The sequence below is a fragment of the Neodiprion virginianus genome, chromosome 4 (assembly GCF_021901495.1).
Source record: "Neodiprion virginianus isolate iyNeoVirg1 chromosome 4, iyNeoVirg1.1, whole genome shotgun sequence".
Lineage (NCBI taxonomy): Eukaryota > Metazoa > Arthropoda > Insecta > Hymenoptera > Diprionidae > Neodiprion > Neodiprion virginianus.
Genome location: NC_060880.1, coordinates 31111096 through 31131568, shown reverse-complemented (window position 1 = coordinate 31131568; position 20473 = coordinate 31111096). Strand labels below are relative to the sequence as shown.

Here is a 20473-nt window from a genome sequence, read left to right as displayed (position 1 = left end):
CTCGCATTTTGAATTTCATCATTCCGAGGCTATATTTGGATACAGCATTCCAAAAAACGGTTGTACATCAATTTTTATGGGAATCGGTTAAAATTTGAATAAGATATTCGAATTATACACTATACAATACCAGATCGGAACGGTTTGTTTTTTTAGACGTATACGAGTACATGATGAAATACCAGTTGACCCGTTAAAGTTTTGAGATGATGGACGGGGTGAACTGAAATAATATCGATCTGAAACGTAAGGTTCGATTCCAATACAGTGTTCTTGAAAGTAGAATTCAAAATTTATTCTCACGATATTTCACATACGCATGTTTTACAATATCCTAGTTACAAAGCACGGAAAAGAGATATTCGTGATCAAATTCCTTCCACAAACTGACAATGAATAGATTTGTACTAACGATGTAGGTACAAACCAGCATACTGGACTTGATTAATCTGGGATTTATTACATTTTCAAAAAACCGCAAATTATTTGCGAACATTTTAGAACCAAACTTAATTGAAGCTAATAACACCGAGTAGGGACTAACTCCATTGTGAATATTTTATTTTTCGTGTGACCTTCTGGTTACGGATCAACAAAAAGATCGTTCCGAAGTCGGGGCAGGAACGCGAAAGCTTCTCGACCAACACTTTTCCAACGAATCCTGTTGCTCCGGTAATAAAGATCGATCTTCCACGGTACCATTCCGCTATTTCGGAGGACGGTTCCATCTCCGCCGACTGAGGATGACGCGTGAAGTGAAGAAGCACTCCCGTTTTTGTCAGCACGGCTGTTGTAAAAGGAGTATCGTAGCTCCGGCTGGTGCACGGCACGAGACCACTGATTTTTTAAGCACAAAAGTGGGGGGGGCACAAACTTTATAACTGTTTGATTGCCAATAGCGTCGGTTCGCGAAGTGGGAAGTACAGTGTAATAGCGTGACTATTAATGGTGATGCAAAAAATTACATTGCCAAAACTGCTGATTAAGACTAGACGCGGTTGAACGTTCATTTCCGAAGTGTGAAGCTGAGTGCAAGGTGTGTGTGTGTGTGTGCGTGTGTGTGAGGGGGATGAGGGGTCGACTAGCGATAAATAACACCCTTAAGCTTCTCAGTCTCTTGTACACAAAGTGCACTTTTGTTTCACCTTGATGTACCGAAAGCTGCCTTTCTACAGTTGTTGAGGTTGATGGATTCGTTTATCAGAATGTCAAGATCTAATTCTTCGGCTATATCTGGAAGAATATGGAATATAGCGAGGAACCACGGAGCATTTCTCCTGGAGGTCGAAATTCAGCACATAAAGGACCTGGAGCGTAGAAATCACGGAACGCTTGTCCTGGAACTCGAGTTGCACCAGGAAGCGGACCCGGGGTGCAGGATCCAGGAGGTAGAGTACCCGGTACTCGAAATCTGCGGAGCGCGGTTCTCATACGTCCGCTCTACTACGCGGTTGTTTCCAGACTGAGTGATTCGGCTAGCTGATTTTCGCTGTCGAGTACTATATATCGATGACGTCAAGAGAAAAAAAATTTTGGGTGACGTCACTTTCTGAACATCCGAACATCCGAACGTCCGAAATTTGGTTTCGGACTGTGAAACTATGTTTGATGCATCATGTATGATGATGATGTATGATATTAAGGGATATAAGTGAGATTTCTCCATGGCGCATATTGATGAAGCTATGACTCAAAGAAAGCTAGTTATTCAACCCATTTAGGACGCACAGTACTTCTCGCCTCTTGTTCATTCGAAACTTCAAGATCGCAGCGTCAGTGTTTAGAGTAGCTGCATGATTACGAATTTAAACTCAGAATTTGGAAATTCTAAATGCCGGATCTTGTACGTAGGAACAATTCTTGACCCACCGACCTTTGCAATTTTCAGTCAATGATAGATACCAAAGCGACTGAACGTAAAAAATTTTACGACCCAGAGGTGCCGAATTTCTCACGGTAGATTCGATCATACCGGAGGTAGTAGAAATATAAATATATTAAATTGTTAATGGTCATAAATACGTATTGCGCACTCTCATATTCGATACTATGTGCGATAGGTTATAATACACATGTGTATGCGGGATAAAATCATGAGGTGAATAATTATACCTAAGACGTCACAAATACTCATTATTAAAAGAGAACAACGATTGCTGTGGTATTAAGAAGCGAATGAAATTAAATCGAAGGTTGAAATCCGAACAGGCAGCAAGATCGAAATCAAACTGCGATGATTTACTCCTCGCGCTGCTGGTAAGGGAATCACATTGATCGCGCCATTGATTGACCCTATCATACGTGCATAATGTATCTTGATGGTTCATTTTCTTTGTAAGAAGGCCTTAACACCTTTCTCGCTGCATGTATTGTTTAGAGGCAACGTTAAAATTAGTTTATTGTTACTAATAAGCCAGCATGTCGTTGCATTTCTTGTCTTTCACAAACCTACATAACATATTGTTGGTGCATGCGTACATTTGCTGAGACATACTTTTGTGGAATATTCTTTTCTAATCGTTTGAAAGAAGTGTCGCTGATTAGCCGATCTCGGTTTGCCCCCGATACTTGATAATGACGGATCGCCAACTATTTTCGCTATAATGTAATTTATGTATAATTGAAAATTTTCGTAGATCGATACCTGCTAAGCCAAAGGGCTTATCTCATCAGTTACGTTAGGAACAGCTTATCTTAGGAGTTATGTCAGAAATATCTAATCTTGGCGGTTACGTTCGAAATATCTTATTTCAGCGCTTGCGTGACAAACAGCTAGTACGTAGCAATTTTAGGAGCCAATTAACTCGGTACATTTATCGCAATTTTTTCGGGAGAGTAAATTGTATCTTCGACGGTTCGATATGCATTCTGCGCAAACAACTTTTTGTGACGATTTATATTCACATGCACGAGCATATGGGCAAGTCCATGTAAACCAACCAACGTCCGACCCTCACCTTTCTAATTTTGTTTAAATAAAAATTCTGCATTTGTGCCAATTCTGAAACAGTACCCTGATTTTTTAAAGATTTTTTGTTCAACCGCTCAACTATGTACAAATATTTAAAATGATTTTGAAAAGGATCTTCTTCTTGAATCTCAAAGCGTTGTCAGAAACTGTATTTTTGATTCCAAACATTTCAGATTTTTCTCAATTTTTTCAAGCATTTTTTTTTTTTTATCGTCCCGGTTTTCAGATGTTTCGAAATGAAAATACAATTTTTCAATATTCATACATACTTGTAATTGACAATGAATAGATTTGTATCAACGAGCATACGGGACTTGACTAATAATCTGACAATGAGGTTGAATATATTTTCAAAAAATTGCAAACGATTCACGGAATATCTTGGAACTAAAATTCATAAAACCTAATGACACCGAATAGGATGCCGACGAGGATGCTCGAGAGGCTGATCTTCGCTATCAGCACTTTCCTGGCAATCATCTTTCTGCCGTGTTCGAGAGTACTATCTTTCTCGCACCAGATATATCGCCGAATGCCCATAAAGTAATTGTAGATATACTTCCTCCATTCTATCTTCGACATGTCAATATTGAAGGTTTCCCGATCGACGTGCGACATCCGATCCCTCAATAGCTTGATATTTGTTGACTCAAATTCCCATTCGTGTGTTGTAAAGAATTCTAATGATTCGCTCACATCATGAATCTTTTTTTGGTACGCGCGAAGTCTGCAAACAATCGATTTCAATTTTCAATTATCCCCGTCATAATTGCCCCAGTATTTCAGTATATGTCACTCACCTCGGTTTTCCACCCGACATCCAGGTGAGGTAATCTGCCAAACTAGCGGGTATCTGCCTCAAGACGTCGCTCACTATTTGCGTTATTCTGCAATCAGTCATCGTGAGACTTGGAATCATGAAAACGTCACTTGGGGCATATTTCGTCTCACAATCATTGACTTCCTCTGTAAAGAAGGCCCACGTAATGGGACTGAATGGTCTGGAGACACAATTGTATACGCGTAGATCCGGCACGAGTCTCGTATTTTCTCTGCTCCCTGATAAAACGTAAAAAGTGATCACGCGTACGCACCAAGCCATCGCTCAAATTAAGACGATCGGACCCAGGGGGAGAAGCAAAGTTATCTCTCAGCATCCAATCGTTACTATTACCATCTACTGTATTATGTATTGTAACGTGGCATTTTTGATGCCCGTTAAAAAAGGATCCTTGAACCCTGGGCGGAACCAAACTTTAGGAATTTTCGCAATTGAGTCGCGAAGTCTTTGCAAAAGAACGCCAGGACTGGAGTCACGCATCCAAAACTACGAGAGGGGACACCTTAGCGAATAGCGTAAGATATTTCAGGTTTTTTTTATTTTTTTATTTTTCGAGTTACACCGGCATCAGGCAGAAGTCGGCACCGAATTCGAGGAAATTGCGGCGAGGCGGACTAGCGACAATTGCGAAGGACGGATGTCGAGGCTGCGGAGGGTGAGCCAACGCTGATCCCCGCATCGCGGGAATCCAAGGTGGACGCGATTCCCGCTGGCGGCCGGCGCGCCGCAGCCTCTCCCCCTACACCCCGCCAACAATTGACTAGCGAACTTGCGACGGACCGACTAGCGACGAAGGAGCACCACGCTCACCACCAAGTCGTCATGGAGTTGCGCGGAGGACAAGATTGCGATCTAGCGTCAAGTTCTGCGCAGCGATGCTATTAAAGGTGCGCGTCGAGTTGCGCAATCAACGAAATCGATGACGGATCGATTATTGCGTATTCTTGTGGGTCACGTGCATCACGTATGGGATGGCGTATCGAGATCCGTGTTGCGGCAGGTCATAGGTTTTTGAAACCGCTGTAGTTCTGGCGGTCGTGATAATTAGTCGCGTTTTGGGGAGTTTAGCGAAGTAATGGAGTCGCCCAAAAATCGCGAGGGGAATGGAAAGGGGGTTATAAGGATGTAGAAGGTAAGCATTGCTTCAATCCCCGCGATTGAATTTCGAGCCCAATTACGAAAAGGCTTGCCGAGTAACGGATAGTCGTTTTGGATTAGCGTTGTAGAAAAGTACTCGAAATTCTTTTGCCGATTCTTTTGCTTGATGACCGTAGCCTGAGTACGCGAGTTAGAGTAGAGTAAATTTTGAGTTCTTGAGAAAGTTGAGCAGAGTCAGGGGTTTTAGTTGAGTCTCTCTCGTTTTTGAAATTAAGTACAGCCGAATTCAGCTGTACCGGGTCGAGCCGCGTTATCGGGTTTTTCTGTGTCACCTCTCGAGTAGGTCGGGAAGTGCCGAATTGGAGTGCTCGGATTAGCGAATAACGTTTTCGAGGATTTTGAGAAGGTTTGATTTCGGATGCGTTGCGATAGCGTATAGTTTAGGTTACGTTTAGTTGCACTTGCGCTTTGTTCCGTATCCGTTTAGTTGAGATAATGTTAATTGAGTTGTGTTACCTTGAGATTGTGTTTAGTTGAAGTTACATTTAGTGGTGCTTGCGCTTAGTTAAGTTGCCGTTTATTTAAGATAGTGTTTAGTCGAGTTGAGGTGATGAATAGTCGAAATTGCCGTTGCGTTGAGTAGCGGTTGAGACGAGAAGTTCGAGTATTGAGTTTTGGTTGCGTCTGAAATATAGTTGCGCTGCGGATTTGTTTAGTTGAAATAAGCTTGAGGTTAAGTTATGTTGTCACGGTTAGATTTAGGGCAGCTCGCGGTAGCGTCGAAGCTCCGAGTCGGGTGAGATCTCGGGTAAGGTTGAGGACGCCGTCTGTTCGGTAGCCCGACGACGCACCGTCGAGAAAGTAGTTTTAGTTTTGGTCTTAAGCAATTATTGCTGTGGAGAAGAAACGGCGAATTTGCAAATTGGGAATAGCGTATGGCGATTTTGTGATGGTTGAGTGGCATTTTAGTTAGGGAGCCGCGAGCTCAGTAGAGTAAGAAATAGAGTAGGTTACGTGTAATTTTCTGTTTACTTTTAGAATCGCGATGAGCGACTTTTGGATTATTTTTTTTTGTTTTTGTGTCACCGCTATTGTGAAATATAAGATTTTATTTTACTTCTTTTGTTAAGTAGCATGTGTAATTCGAGTGTCTCTCTTTCTCGCCAAAAATTACCCTTCCCCTCTCCGCGGTAGTGAGCTATCGAGCATATGCCCGAGGTATAGCGCATTAATGATTTCGAGGCGTGTTGATCACGCCAGGCGCCCAACAAAACTTCGCGATATTGTTTTAGATCCACGGTGCATCGTCGACGCCAAATTATTGTGCACGCGGTAAGTTCTCGGTCATTTTCTCCGAGTGGCCGAGGAGCGGGAAAAATTCACGTCACTGTATGTGTCCTTAGATAATATAGAATGTGAGAGATCGAAAGCTAGCAACGGTGAAGTTTTACCCATGGAAACCCACAGCTACAGGCAAAAAAAATCGACTGCTAGGAAGAACATACCGATTTCCCATGCGGCAGCTACGAGAAGATTGACGCACACGTCGACGGGTATCAGATCAGCCACAAGCTCCTTCTTCCCGTAAATACTGTTCACCAATCCCTTGCCAGTACCAATCACCGCGAAATTTGGGCCATTGTAACTGTCAGTCCATCCTGGAACCGGTTCCTTCCACGAGGCTAAGACGATGGAAGGCCGCACCACAACAATTGGCAATCGAGTCGAATGCTCTGCGACTAAGTGTTCCGCTATAGCTTTGGTGAATGTGTAAGTGTTGGGGAGCTTACCAATCAACCTTCGAATAAAACATCAAACCAAAGTAAAATACGCGTCAACCTATTGTAAAGTTGTCCCTCCCACCTCGGATTTTCAAGCTTTTTGCATTTTTTGGAGGTGGCTCGGAAAAAGTTCATTCACGGCGGAGACTCGTAATTTCGTAAAAAAAATTGAAATAAAATATTCCATAAGGATTTTCGAAAAAAGAAATGTCCCTAAGAAAGACCATTCGCAAAATCACGCCTCGCATCTTTCGCTGACTCGGCATTCAGGTACCCGCCATTACGACTTATTACGGATTTCTCCCCAAGCTTTGTCGTCGATTCGTCAACGTCCCAGATTTGAAATTCTAATATTACAAAACTTTTTTCGGGATTTCAGATGATTCGTTCTAACACGAGGGAGGGGGCAAGGGGGGATAACTCCATAAGAAAAATTTTGAAAAAATTATTTGCCATCAAACCTTAAAGTTGGACTACGAAACGCCACCAAACCAAGCCATAAAAAAATTTGAAAATCCGCGGTGGGTGGGCCAACTTTACGTACGTGACGCTCAGCGTATGTCTCGGAAGCGTTGTTGATCTACATGGATTTATGCCTCAACCGTAAATAAGCTGACGTGCACTATAAGCCATTTCACCACGTGAATCGTGTGCACATTTTTTCCACGTTTGCATTCGATGCGGATATTATACTTGGAACCAAGCACCGTGAACCATACAGAAAACGCAACTACATTCACCTGGGTGTGATTAGGTCCAAAAGCTCGTCATCGAGGCCAGCCACGCAGTGCCGCACCTTATACAAGTCCATCGGTGGCGGATAGATGCGTTCATGGATGACGGGGTTGCCGCAGTTCGCGTAAGCCGTGGATACGTGGACAATGGCGTGGAGGTTTTTCATCCCCTGAGAGAGCTGGAGTACCGCCTTGGTGCCCTCGATGTTAATGGCCACCGCTTTTCGCAGAGGCTCCGTGAATCTCACCGTCGCTGCGACGTGAAAAACCACCGAAACTGTTTCCTGCAGAAGCCGCCTGTCTTCGTCGGTTATTCCCAGGCCTGGAACGCCAACATCCCCTGGAATAGCGACGAGTCTGTCTCTCGGACTTGCTTGAGCGGTTCGAATCTCGTCGAACAAACGCGTCGACAGTAACTGCTCGACACGGTCTCGAGAGGACGTGTCCTTCTTGTCACGGATCAACAAAAAGATCGTTCCGATGTCGGGGCAGGAACGCAAAAGCTTCTCGACCAACACTTTTCCAACGAATCCTGTTGCTCCGGTAATAAAGATCGATCTTCCACGGTACCATTCCGCTATTTCGGAGGACGGTTCCATCTCCGCCGACTGAGGATGACGCGTGAAGTGAAGAAGCACTCCCGTTTTTGTCAGCACGGCTGTTGTAAAAGGAGTATCGTAGCTCCGGCTGGTGCACGGCACGAGACCACTGATTTTTTAAGCACAAAAGTGGGGGGGGCACAAACTTTATAACTGTTTGATTGCCAATAGCGTCGGTTCGCGAAGTGGGAAGTACAGTGTAATAGCGTGACTATTAATGGTGATGCAAAAAATTACATTGCCAAAACTGCTGATTAAGACTAGACGCGGTTGAACGTTCATTTCCGAAGTGTGAAGCTGAGTGCAAGGTGTGTGTGTGTGTGTGCGTGTGTGTGAGGGGGATGAGGGGTCGACTAGCGATAAATAACACCCTTAAGCTTCTCAGTCTCTTGTACACAAAGTGCACTTTTGTTTCACCTTGATGTACCGAAAGCTGCCTTTCTACAGTTGTTGAGGTTGATGGATTCGTTTATCAGAATGTCAAGATCTAATTCTTCGGCTATATCTGGAAGAATATGGAATATAGCGAGGAACCACGGAGCATTTCTCCTGGAGGTCGAAATTCAGCACATAAAGGACCTGGAGCGTAGAAATCACGGAACGCTTGTCCTGGAACTCGAGTTGCACCAGGAAGCGGACCCGGGGTGCAGGATCCAGGAGGTAGAGTACCCGGTACTCGAAATCTGCGGAGCGCGGTTCTCATACGTCCGCTCTACTACGCGGTTGTTTCCAGACTGAGTGATTCGGCTAGCTGATTTTCGCTGTCGAGTACTATATATCGATGACGTCAAGAGAAAAAAAATTTTGGGTGACGTCACTTTCTGAACATCCGAACATCCGAACGTCCGAAATTTGGTTTCGGACTGTGAAACTATGTTTGATGCATCATGTATGATGATGATGTATGATATTAAGGGATATAAGTGAGATTTCTCCATGGCGCATATTGATGAAGCTATGACTCAAAGAAAGCTAGTTATTCAACCCATTTAGGACGCACAGTACTTCTCGCCTCTTGTTCATTCGAAACTTCAAGATCGCAGCGTCAGTGTTTAGAGTAGCTGCATGATTACGAATTTAAACTCAGAATTTGGAAATTCTAAATGCCGGATCTTGTACGTAGGAACAATTCTTGACCCACCGACCTTTGCAATTTTCAGTCAATGATAGATACCAAAGCGACTGAACGTAAAAAATTTTACGACCCAGAGGTGCCGAATTTCTCACGGTAGATTCGATCATACCGGAGGTAGTAGAAATATAAATATATTAAATTGTTAATGGTCATAAATACGTATTGCGCACTCTCATATTCGATACTATGTGCGATAGGTTATAATACACATGTGTATGCGGGATAAAATCATGAGGTGAATAATTATACCTAAGACGTCACAAATACTCATTATTAAAAGAGAACAACGATTGCTGTGGTATTAAGAAGCGAATGAAATTAAATCGAAGGTTGAAATCCGAACAGGCAGCAAGATCGAAATCAAACTGCGATGATTTACTCCTCGCGCTGCTGGTAAGGGAATCACATTGATCGCGCCATTGATTGACCCTATCATACGTGCATAATGTATCTTGATGGTTCATTTTCTTTGTAAGAAGGCCTTAACACCTTTCTCGCTGCATGTATTGTTTAGAGGCAACGTTAAAATTAGTTTATTGTTACTAATAAGCCAGCATGTCGTTGCATTTCTTGTCTTTCACAAACCTACATAACATATTGTTGGTGCATGCGTACATTTGCTGAGACATACTTTTGTGGAATATTCTTTTCTAATCGTTTGAAAGAAGTGTCGCTGATTAGCCGATCTCGGTTTGCCCCCGATACTTGATAATGACGGATCGCCAACTATTTTCGCTATAATGTAATTTATGTATAATTGAAAATTTTCGTAGATCGATACCTGCTAAGCCAAAGGGCTTATCTCATCAGTTACGTTAGGAACAGCTTATCTTAGGAGTTATGTCAGAAATATCTAATCTTGGCGGTTACGTTCGAAATATCTTATTTCAGCGCTTGCGTGACAAACAGCTAGTACGTAGCAATTTTAGGAGCCAATTAACTCGGTACATTTATCGCAATTTTTTCGGGAGAGTAAATTGTATCTTCGACGGTTCGATATGCATTCTGCGCAAACAACTTTTTGTGACGATTTATATTCACATGCACGAGCATATGGGCAAGTCCATGTAAACCAACCAACGTCCGACCCTCACCGTTTCTAATTTTGTTTAAAAAAAAATTCTGCATTTGTCCCAATTCTGAAACAGTACCCTGAATTTTTTAAGATTTTTTAAGTTATACTTCTTTAGGCGCGTTATGAAAAACTGATGAGAGTGAAATTTCAGGATGCGCGCGCATCACTGTAACACAAAACTGTAACACAAAATTAACAGGATGAAGTTGCCCACTCACTGATTTTTTTAAGATTTTTGAAGTTATACTTCTTTAGGCGCGTTATGAAAAACTGATGAGAGTGAAATTTCAGGATGCGCGCGCATCACTGTAACACAAAACTGTAACACAAAATTAACAGGATGAAGTTGCCCACTCAACCGAATTCATTAAGTCTCGAAAAAAAGCTAAATATTTATCCACATGGTTTTAGTTTTTACAATCACAACACGTGTTTTATTTTCATACAAGTGCGAATTATATATGTGGCAATAAAATAGATTCAGTAGTGATTTAAATTGAATATTTGGATTAATATTATTTACTATTTGTGAATATTAGTGAAAAAATTGTGCTGAAATACTTTTTCAAGTGCTCCAATATAATTGAGGTTAGTTATCCGTATGTGTTATTTATTGATATAAATTAAAATATCATTATTTAATATAATTAATACTAAATATTATTATTAAATTATCAATGTTGAATATTTATTATTGGTTTTTTAATATTTACAAAATGAAGAAATAAATTTAATAGAACATTTAATAAAAAGGTTCGTGACAATAATTTAATAGATTATTTAAATATAATGTAAGACATCCGTTATTTGTTTTATTGTTTTTCAAAGATGCCAAAGAAGTATAACTTCTCACGCGCGTACATAAGTACACGCACCCATTTTTTATTTATTCAACCGCTCAATTATGTACGAATATTTAAAATGATTTTGAAAAGGATCTTCTTCTTGAATCTCAAAGCGTTGTCAGAAACTGTATTTTTGATTCCAAACATTTCAGATTTTTCTCAATTTTTTCAAGCATTGTTTTTTTTTTTATCGTCCCGGTTTTCAGATGTTTCGAAATGAAAATACAATTTTTCAATATTCATACATACTTGTAATTGACAATAAATAGATTTGTATCAACGAGCATACGGGACTTGACTAATCTGACAATGAGGTTGAATATATTTTCAAAAAATTGCAAACGATTCACGGAATATCTTGGAACTGAAATTCATAAAACCTAATGACACCGAATAGGATGCCGACGAGGATGCTCGAGAGGATGATCTTCGCTATCAGCACTTTCCTGGCAATCATCTTTCTGCCGTGTTCGAGAGTACTATCTTTCTCGCACAAGACATTTCGCCGAATGCCCATAAAGTAATTGTATATAAACTTCCTCCATTCTATCTTCGACATGTCAATATTGAAGGTTTCCCGATCGACGTGCGACATCCGATCCCTCAATAGCTTGATATTTGTTGACTCAAATTCCCATTCGTGTGTTGTAAAGAATTCTAATGATTCGCTCACATCATGAATCTTTTTTTGGTACGCGCGAAGTCTGCAAACAATCGATTTCAATTTTCAATTATCCCCGTCATAATTGCCCCAGTATTTCAGTATATGTCACTCACCTCGGTTTTCCACCCGACATCCAGGTGAGGTAATCTGCCAAACTAGCGGGTATCTGCCTCAAGACGTCGCTCACTATATGCGTCATTCTGCAATCAGTCATCGTGAAATTTGGAATCATGAAGACGTCACTTGGGGCATATTTCATCTCACAATCATTGATTTCCTCTGTAAACAAGCCCCACGTAATAGGACTGAATGGTCTGGAGACACAATTGTATACGCGTAGATCCGGCACGAGTCTCGTATTTTCTCTGCTCCCTGATAAAACATAAAAAGTGATCACGCGTACGCACCAAGCCATCGCTCAAATTAAGACGATCGGACCCAGGAGGAGAAGCAAAATTATCTTTCAGCATCCAACCTTTACTATTACCATCTACTGTATTATGTATTGTAACGTGGCATTTTTAATACCCGTTACAAGAGGATCCTTGAACCCTGGGCGGAACCAAAATTTAGGAATTTTCGCAATTGAGTCGCGAAGTCTTTGCAAAAGAGCGCCAGGACTGGAGTCACGCATCCGAAACTACGAGAGGGGACACCTTAGCGAATAGCGTAAGATATTTCACGTTTTTTTTATTTTTCGAGTTACACCGGCATTAGGCAGAAGTCGGCACCGAATTCGAGGAAATTGCGGCGAGGCGGACTAGCGACAATTGCGAAGGACGGATGTCGAGGCTGCGGAGGGTGAGCCAACGCTGATCCCCGCATCGCGGGAATCCAAGGTGGACGCGATTCCCGCTGGCGGCCGGCGCGCCGCAGCCTCTCCCCGTACACCCCGCCAACAATTGACTAGCGAACTTGCGACGGACCGACTAGCGACGAAGGAGCACCACGCTCACCACCAAGTCGTCATGGAGTTGCGCGGAGGACGAGATTGCGATCTAGCGTCAAGTTCTGCGCAGCGATGCTATTAAAGGTGCGCGTCGAGTTGCGCAATCAACGAAATCGATGACGGATCGATTATTGCGTATTCTTGTGGGTCACGTGCATCACGTATGGGATGGCGTATCGAGATCCGTGTTGCGGCAGGTCATAGGTTTTTGAAACCACTCTAGTTCTGGCGGTCGTGATAATTAGTCGCGTTTTGGGGAGTTTAGCGAAGTAATGGAGTCGCCCAAAAATCGCGAGGGGAATGGAAAGGGGGTTATAAGGATGTAGAAGGTAAGCATTGCTTCAATCCCCGCGATTGAATTTCGAGCCCAATTACGAAAAGGCTTGCCGAGTAACGGATAGTCGTTTTGGATTAGCGTTGTAGAAAAGTACTCGAAATTCTTTTGCCGATTCTTTTGCTTGATGACCGTAGCCTGAGTACGCGAGTTAGAGTAGAGTAAATTTTGAGTTCTTGAGAAAGTTGAGCAGAGTCAGGGGTTTTAGTTGAGTCTCTCTCGTTTTTGAAATTAAGTACAGCCGAATTCAGCTGTACCGGGTCGAGCCGCGTTATCGGGTTTTTCAGTGTCACCTCTCGTGTAGGTCGGGAAGTGCCGAATTGGAGTGCTCGGATTAGCGAATAACGTTTTCGAGGATTTTGAGAAGGTTTGATTTCGGATGCGTTGCGATAGCGTATAGTTTAGGTTACGTTTAGTTGCGCTTGCGCTTTGTTCCGTGCCCGTTCAGTTAAGATAATGTTAATTGAGTTGTGTTACCTTGAGATTGTGTTTAGTTGAAGTTACATTTAGTGGTGCTTGCGCTTAGTTAAGTTGCCGTTTATTTAAGATAGTGTTTAGTCGAGTTGAGGTGATGAATAGTCGAAATTGCCGTTGCGTTGAGTAGCGGTTGAGACGAGAAGTTCGAGTATTGAGTTTTGGTTGCGTCTGAAATAAAGTGGCGCTGCGGATTTGTTTAGTTGAAATAAGCTTGAGGTTAAGTTATGTTGTCACGTTTAGATTTAGGGCAGCTCGCGGTAGCGTCGAAGCTCCGAGTCGGGTGAGATCTCGGGTAAGGTTGAGGACGCCGTCTGTTCGGTAGCCCGACGACGCAGCGTCGAGAAAGTAGTTTTAGTTTTGGTTTTAAGCAATTATTGCTGTGGAGAAGAAACGGCGAATTTGCAAATTGAGAATAGCGTATGGCGATTTTGTGATGGTTGAGTGGCATTTTAGTTAGGGAGCCGCGAGCTCAGTAGAGTAAGAAATAGAGTAGGTTACGTGTGATTTTCTGATTACTTTTAGAATCGCGATGAGCGACTTTTGGATTATTTTTTTTTTGTTTTTGTATCACCGCTATTGTGAAATATAAGATTTCATTTTACTTCTTTTGTTAAGTAGCATGTGTATTTCGAGTGTCTCTCTCTCTCCAAAAATTACCCTTCCCCTCTCCGCGGTAGTGAGCTATCGAGCATATGCCCGAGGTATAGCGCATTAATGATTTCGAGGCGTGTTGATCACGCCAGGCGCCCAACAAAACTTCGCGATATTGTTTTAGATCCACGGTACATCGTCGACGCCAAATTATTGTGCACGCGGTAAGTTCTCGGTCATTTTCTCCGAGTGACCGAGGAGCGGGAAAAATCCACGCCACTGTATGTGTCCTTAGATAATATAGAATGTGAGATATCGAAAGCTAGCAACGGTGAAGTTTTACCCATGGAAACCCACAGCTACAGGCAAAAAAAATCGACTGCTAGGAAGAACATACCGATTTCCCATGCGGCAGCTACGAGAAGATTGACGCACACGTCGACGGGTATCAGATCAGCCACAAGCTCCTTCTTCCCGTAAATACTGTTCACCAATCCCTTGCCAGTACCAATCACCGCCAAAGTTGGGCCATTGTAACCGTCAGTCCATCCTGGAACCGGTTCCATCCACGAGGCTAAGACGATGGAAGGCCGCACCACAACAATTGGCAATCGAGTCGAATGCTCTGCGACTAAGTGTTCCGCTATAGCTTTGGTGAATGTGTAAGTATTGGGGAGCTTACCAATCAACCTTCGAATAAAACATCAAACCAAAGTAAAATACGCGTCAACTTATTGTAAAGTTGTCCCTCCCACCTCGGATTTTCAAGCTTTTTGCATTTTTTGGAGGTGGCTCGGAAAAAGTTCATTCACGGCGGAGACTCGTAATTTCGTAAAAAAAATTGAAATAAAATATTCCATAAGGATTTTCGAAAAAAGAAATGTCCCTAAGAAAGACCATTCGCAAAATCACGCCTCGCATCTTTCGCTGACTCGGCATTCAGGTACCCGCCATTACGACTTATTACGGATTTCTCCCCAAGCTTTGTCGTCGATTCGTCAACGTCCCAGATTTGAAATTCTAATATTACAAAACTTTTTTCGGGATTTCAGATGATTCGTTCTAACACGAGGGAGGGGGCAAGGGGGGATAACTCCATAAGAAAAATTTTGAAAAAATTATTTGCCATCAAACCTTAAAGTTGGACTACGAAACGCCACCAAACCAAGCCATAAAAAAATTTGAAAATCCGCGGTGGGTGGGCCAACTTTACGTACGTGACGCTCAGCGTATGTCTCGGAAGCGTTGTTGATCTACATGGATTTATGCCTCAACCGTAAATAAGCAGACGTGCACTATAAGCCATTTCACCACGTGAATCGTGTGCACATTTTTTCCACGTTTGTATTCGACGCGGATATTATACTTGGAACCAAGCACCAAGAACCATACAGAAAACGCAACTACATTCACCTGGGTGTGATTAGGTCCAAAAGCTCGTCATCGAGGCCAGCCACGCAGTGCCGCACCTTATACAAGTCCATCGGTGGCGGATAGATGCATTCATGGATGACGGGGTTGCCGCAGTTCGCGTAAGCCGTGGATACGTGGACAATGGCGTGGAGGTTTTTCATCCCTTGAGAGAGCTGGAGTACCGCCTTGGTGCCCTCGATGTTAATGGCTACCGCTTTTCGCAGAGGCTCCGTGAATCTTACCGTCGCTGCGACGTGAAAAACCACCGAAACTGTTTCCTGCAGAAGCCGCCTGTCTTCGTCGGTTATTCCCAGGCCTGGAACCCCAACATCCCCTGGAATAGCGACGAGTCTGTCTCTCGGACTTGCTTGAGCGGTTCGAATCTCGTCGAACAAACGCGTCGACAGTAACTGCTCGACACGGTCTCGAGAGGACGTGTCCTTCTTGTCACGGATCAACAAAAAGATCGTTCCGATGTCGGGGCAGGAACGCAAAAGCTTCTCGACCAACACTTTTCCAACGAATCCTGTTGCTCCGGTAATAAAGATCGATCTTCCACGGTACCATTCCGCTATTTCAGAAGACGGTTCCATCTCCGCGGACTGAGGATGACGCGTGAAGTGAAGAAGCACTCCCGTTTTTGTCAGCACGGCTGTTGTAAAAGGAGTATCGTAGCTCCGGCTGGTGCACGGCACGAGACCACTGATTTTTTAAGCACAAAAGTGGGGGGGGCACAAACTTTATAACCGTTTGATTGCCATTAGCGTCGGTTCGCGAAGTGGGAAGTACAGTGTAAACACTACAAGGCTTGGAGGATGACGAAAAAAATTGCACTTCCCAGACTATTTTCGCCAAACTTATTTCACTGGTCCTCCAAGCTGTCATATGACCTGCGCCTTGAGCAGTTCTGAAATATACAGTCAGCCGGTGTCCCAAGATGAGATGATATTTATGCTTCTCTAGTGGTTTAAGTATTCATTCAGTTACTGTATTGTGACTCAAGTCACATATGTGTGTACTAGGGTGGTCCTTATTTGGGGTGTTGACGAATTCCGATAAGTGCGCCCCCTAGACACGTTTAAAATAAATCAAAAAAAATGTGTGCGAAAACGGAGCGCTGTAGTCCAATTAGAAGACGTGCCTGTAAGCTCGTTTTGTTTTTCATTTGAATAACATGGGATTTTCAGACTACTTCAGTCATTATGTTTTTGAGTTGTCCCCATGAACGCAAAAAATTCTTTTTTCACATAAATCTGTTGTTCATGGGTACAACTACGCGTATATTTTTCCACAAGTCGTTATCACAACCTTTACGCCCCCCATCCCCCTGATATTATACACGACGGCAAATTGATCAACGTGAGAATACCTCTTTTTAGCCGCTTGGTGCTTGACAGTATTTCACCAATTAAAAGGCAGTCTTATTTACGTCATAAGTTTGTAAAAAAAAATAATTGTACATGTGGGAAAAAATATGTATTTCAATTAGTGTATTTAAAAACACATCGTTTATACTTTATACTTTTTTAAAAAGTAATAATTAAAATTAAAATGTTTTGATCGCCGTCTGTTTTTCTGGATCGGGAAAGATTTTACGATATTCCGAGATCCATGAACAACAGATTTATGTGAAAAAAGAATTTTTTGCGTTCATGAGGACAACTCAAAAACATAATGACTGAAGTAGTCTGAAAATCCCATGTTATTCAAATGAAAAACAAAACGAGCTTACAGGCACGTCTTCTAATTGGACTACAGCGCTCCGTTTTCGCACACATTTTTTTTAATTTATTTCAAACGTGTCTAGGGGGCGCACTTATCGGAATTCGTCAACACCCCAAATAAGGACCACCCTAGTGTGTACACTAGGGTGGGCCAAAAAAAATGAGTATTTTTTTTTTTACTTTATACTCTGGAAATCGGTTGCTAGATACCTCTAAAGGATTCTCACCAAATATGAGCTCTTAATTTTGATAACAAGGTCCTCCGCTTTACAATTTTGCATTTTTTCCTGAGTTATAGAAACAAAAATTCATATCTCTTTGACAACTGTTCGTTAAAAAATATCTCTCCTTATATTCTTGTAGGAAATCGAACGCTCTACAAAAAAGGTCTCTTACAATTTTTTCGTAAACCTTACCGTTTAAAAGATATCAAAGCTTGAAGTTTGATTATTTTAAGAGAAATTTCTGTTTTGCTTATGAATTTTTTAACTCGCTTACAAAAAATTTTGATGAATTGCGCAACTCATAGTTTTGTAGGAAATTAACTGCTCTACAAAAATGGTGTCTTATGATTTGTCGATTAAGTTAAGCGTTTAAAAGATATTCATCGTCAAACTTCAATGCATACTAATTTTAACAGTTTTTGATGAATAATTCAAAAAATTTCAATTTAATTTATAAGCTTCATGAAAATTTATTCCAATGTGAGTTCCTAAGAAAAGAGAAAAATAGTATAAAAATATATATTAAAAATTAAAAATTAAAAAATGTATAATATATAGAACTAAAAAAATAAAAGAAAAATAGTATAAAAATATATATTAAAAATTGAAAATTAAAAAATATATAATATATAGAACTAAAAAAATAAAAGAAAAATAGTTTAAAACATTTCTCTTTTCTTAGGAACTCACATTGGAATAAATTTTCATGAAACTTATAAATTAAATTGAAATTTTTCGAATTATTCATCAAAAACTGTTAAAATTAGTATGCATTGAAGTTTGACGATGAATATCTTTTAAACGCTTAACTTAATCGACAAATCATAAGACACCATTTTTGTAGAGCAGTTAATTTCCTACAAAACTATGAGTTGCGCAATTCATCAAAATTTTTTGTAAGCGAGTTAAAAAATTCATAAGCAAAACAGAAATTTCTCTTAAAATAATCAAACTTCAAGCTTTGATATCTTTTAAACGGTAAGGTTTACGAAAAAATTGTAAGAGACCTTTTTTGTAGAGCGTTCGATTTCCTACAAGAATATAAGGAGAGATATTTTTTAACGAACAGTTGTCAAAGAGATATGAATTTTTGTTTCTATAACTCAGGAAAAAATGCAAAATTGTAAAGCGGAGGACCTTGTTATCAAAATTAAGAGCTCATATTTGGTGAGAATCCTTTAGAGGTATCTAGCAACCGATTTCCAGAGTATAAAGTAAAAAAAAAAATACTCATTTTTTTTGGCCCACCCTAGTGTACACCTTTCATCGAGAGCCCTGTCACCATCAATCCCCCACTCAATGCTACATTTCCAGACTAATTCCTTGAGTCGTTAAATTTTTGACGACTAATAAGGCACTTTTATGGTTTTGAGGTTCAAATACAAAAAAAAAACTATCGCAGTCTTCTTCTAAGCTGATTGCTACAATGAGTCGTTTGCACGACGATGTTTTCAAATACGAACAATAGCACAAGGAAACAAAGAGCACCGAATTAATCTTACATCACGAGTCGTGTTTCTTTCAGTTCTGTCTATTGAGATTCTGCAGAAACTTAAACTAACAGATTGATAGTCGTAGATGCGCTGAACTTCAACCAATGTATAAGAAGGATGTACAGGAAAGATCCGCGAACCAATGTGGATGTTTGCAAATTTATACAATCAAGCCCAGATTAACCGCAAGGCTAAAAACGCCCTCGATAATAGCCTTAGGTCTTCGAAGTTTTCGGCCCATCGATTTTCAAAATAGTACTTAGTTTTTCGAAAATACGGATATGTGAACTCTAAATCGTTACGAATAACGGATCGCCTGAATATCAATGTCTCGCTTCAATCCGGTTCGAAAGAGATCGCATAAATATCAAGTGTCTCGCTGTAACCCGGTTCCAAAGAATTCCCTACGTAGAGTTCGAGAACTTTCTACACACGTGTACACAATATCGTAAATTGCTAATTTTTTCCCTAGTACCGCAGGAAAATCTAAATGATTTGTCTCTGTTGAGCATGGAGAGTAAAATCGCTTGTGTTTCAGGTTGTGAAAGTAAAAATGTTTCTCTTAACCATAGTTGATTTAATTTTTTGTCACCAGAAAATGTTCTGTTTTATTGAACCATCTTGCAGGACGAACCTTCAGCCTTTTTGTGTAGAGTAGCCTTAGGTATTGTGCCACTTACCCGTGTCTGAATAGAATGGTGACAATATATACTGTGCGTGAATTGCTCAACTCTGCGTGTTCTCACGATTGGCCATAGATAATAAGTACTTACTTTGTCACTTTCATTCAACCGCCCTAATAATACGCATTTGGAATGGAGGTGAAATCCCAACTGCACAAAATCTCACACAAAATGAAAGATTCCAATTACAATCCAATGATATAATTGCCAACCTCTTACTGACTTCTTTATAATGATAAAGCGTGGCAGTCAATAAGGTCTACTTATAATACGGCTATGATGTAATATGAACGGTGGATTATAAAAACACACTTCTTGTTCTTGATTTGTATGTGTGAAAATATTCTTGGAGGGTACCGTAGTGAATTTTGAGATGTCAGTTTAATTGATTTCACTACAGTGCGAGGTTTCAGCTATAGTAAAAAAAAAAAAAGATTAATAGTAACGGCATATCGAAAAGATATAGAGAATGCGTTATCAAAACCTGCAATCATGCGTAGAAATTCTGAACTTGACCCCCATACGAAATGGGGACCAACGAAATATATTTCTGACGATTTAGGCTGTGATTTATCGTTTATAGATCTACATACCTGTGTGCAGTATTACACAGAGAGGATCTCTTGAAAGGACTAGCTCGACAATTGGTAACTCGTCTTATTTTATGGGCATACGATACAACAAAGCTGTACTAGGTATATTAACATGTGTCATTACCTCTTATTGATTCGAAATTGGAAAATCAAGGGTCTTTCAGGTTACTGATTACCAATATGAACTTAAAATACAGAAATTCGAAATTTTGGATCCGATATGACAGTTTAAAATGGAAGAAACTACTT

General features: G+C 41.1%; 2 protein-coding genes across 3 annotated transcripts; both read right to left on the bottom strand.

Annotated features, from left to right (window-relative positions):
* Nucleotides 1–3299: 3299 nt before the first annotated feature.
* On the bottom strand, nt 3300–8744 carry LOC124303608 (fatty acyl-CoA reductase 1-like). 2 transcript variants are annotated; one of them, XM_046761034.1, is made up of 5 exons: nt 8442–8744; nt 7432–8131; nt 6416–6708; nt 3772–4030; nt 3300–3698 (listed from the first exon to the last, which is right to left on the bottom strand). In XM_046761034.1, the coding sequence occupies exons 2-5, from the start codon at nt 8022–8024 to the stop codon at nt 3359–3361; spliced, it is 1485 nt and encodes a 494-aa protein (XP_046616990.1). In that variant the 5' UTR covers nt 8025–8131; nt 8442–8744; the 3' UTR covers nt 3300–3358. The 2 variants fall into 2 exon arrangements, with proteins under 2 accessions (XP_046616990.1, XP_046616988.1); XM_046761032.1 differs by lacking the exon at nt 8442–8744 and having other exon boundaries at nt 7432–8350.
* Nucleotides 8745–11037: 2293 nt separating this feature from the next.
* LOC124303607 (fatty acyl-CoA reductase 1-like) lies at nt 11038–19916 on the bottom strand. Its single transcript, XM_046761031.1, has 5 exons — nt 19904–19916; nt 15508–16109; nt 14492–14784; nt 11857–12115; nt 11038–11783 (listed from the first exon to the last, which is right to left on the bottom strand). Exons 2-5 carry the CDS (start codon nt 16098–16100, stop codon nt 11426–11428), a joined length of 1503 nt encoding a protein of 500 aa, XP_046616987.1. The 5' UTR covers nt 16101–16109; nt 19904–19916; the 3' UTR covers nt 11038–11425.
* Nucleotides 19917–20473: the final 557 nt, after the last annotated feature.

Excerpts from the sequence above, each read along its gene's own strand:
- LOC124303608 (XM_046761034.1), bottom strand. The coding sequence starts at position 8,024 with ATGGAACCGTCCTCCGAAATAGCGGAATGGTACCGTGGAAGATCGATC. Across the intron at positions 6,709-7,431 it reads TTGGACCTAATCACACCCAG|GTTGATTGGTAAGCTCCCCA; the intron begins GTGAATGTAGTT and ends TTTTATTCGAAG. Across the intron at positions 3,699-3,771 it reads ATGTCGGGTGGAAAACCGAG|ACTTCGCGCGTACCAAAAAA; the intron begins GTGAGTGACATA and ends GATTGTTTGCAG.
- LOC124303607 (XM_046761031.1), bottom strand. The coding sequence starts at position 16,100 with ATGGAACCGTCTTCTGAAATAGCGGAATGGTACCGTGGAAGATCGATC. Across the intron at positions 14,785-15,507 it reads TTGGACCTAATCACACCCAG|GTTGATTGGTAAGCTCCCCA; the intron begins GTGAATGTAGTT and ends TTTTATTCGAAG. Across the intron at positions 11,784-11,856 it reads ATGTCGGGTGGAAAACCGAG|ACTTCGCGCGTACCAAAAAA; the intron begins GTGAGTGACATA and ends GATTGTTTGCAG.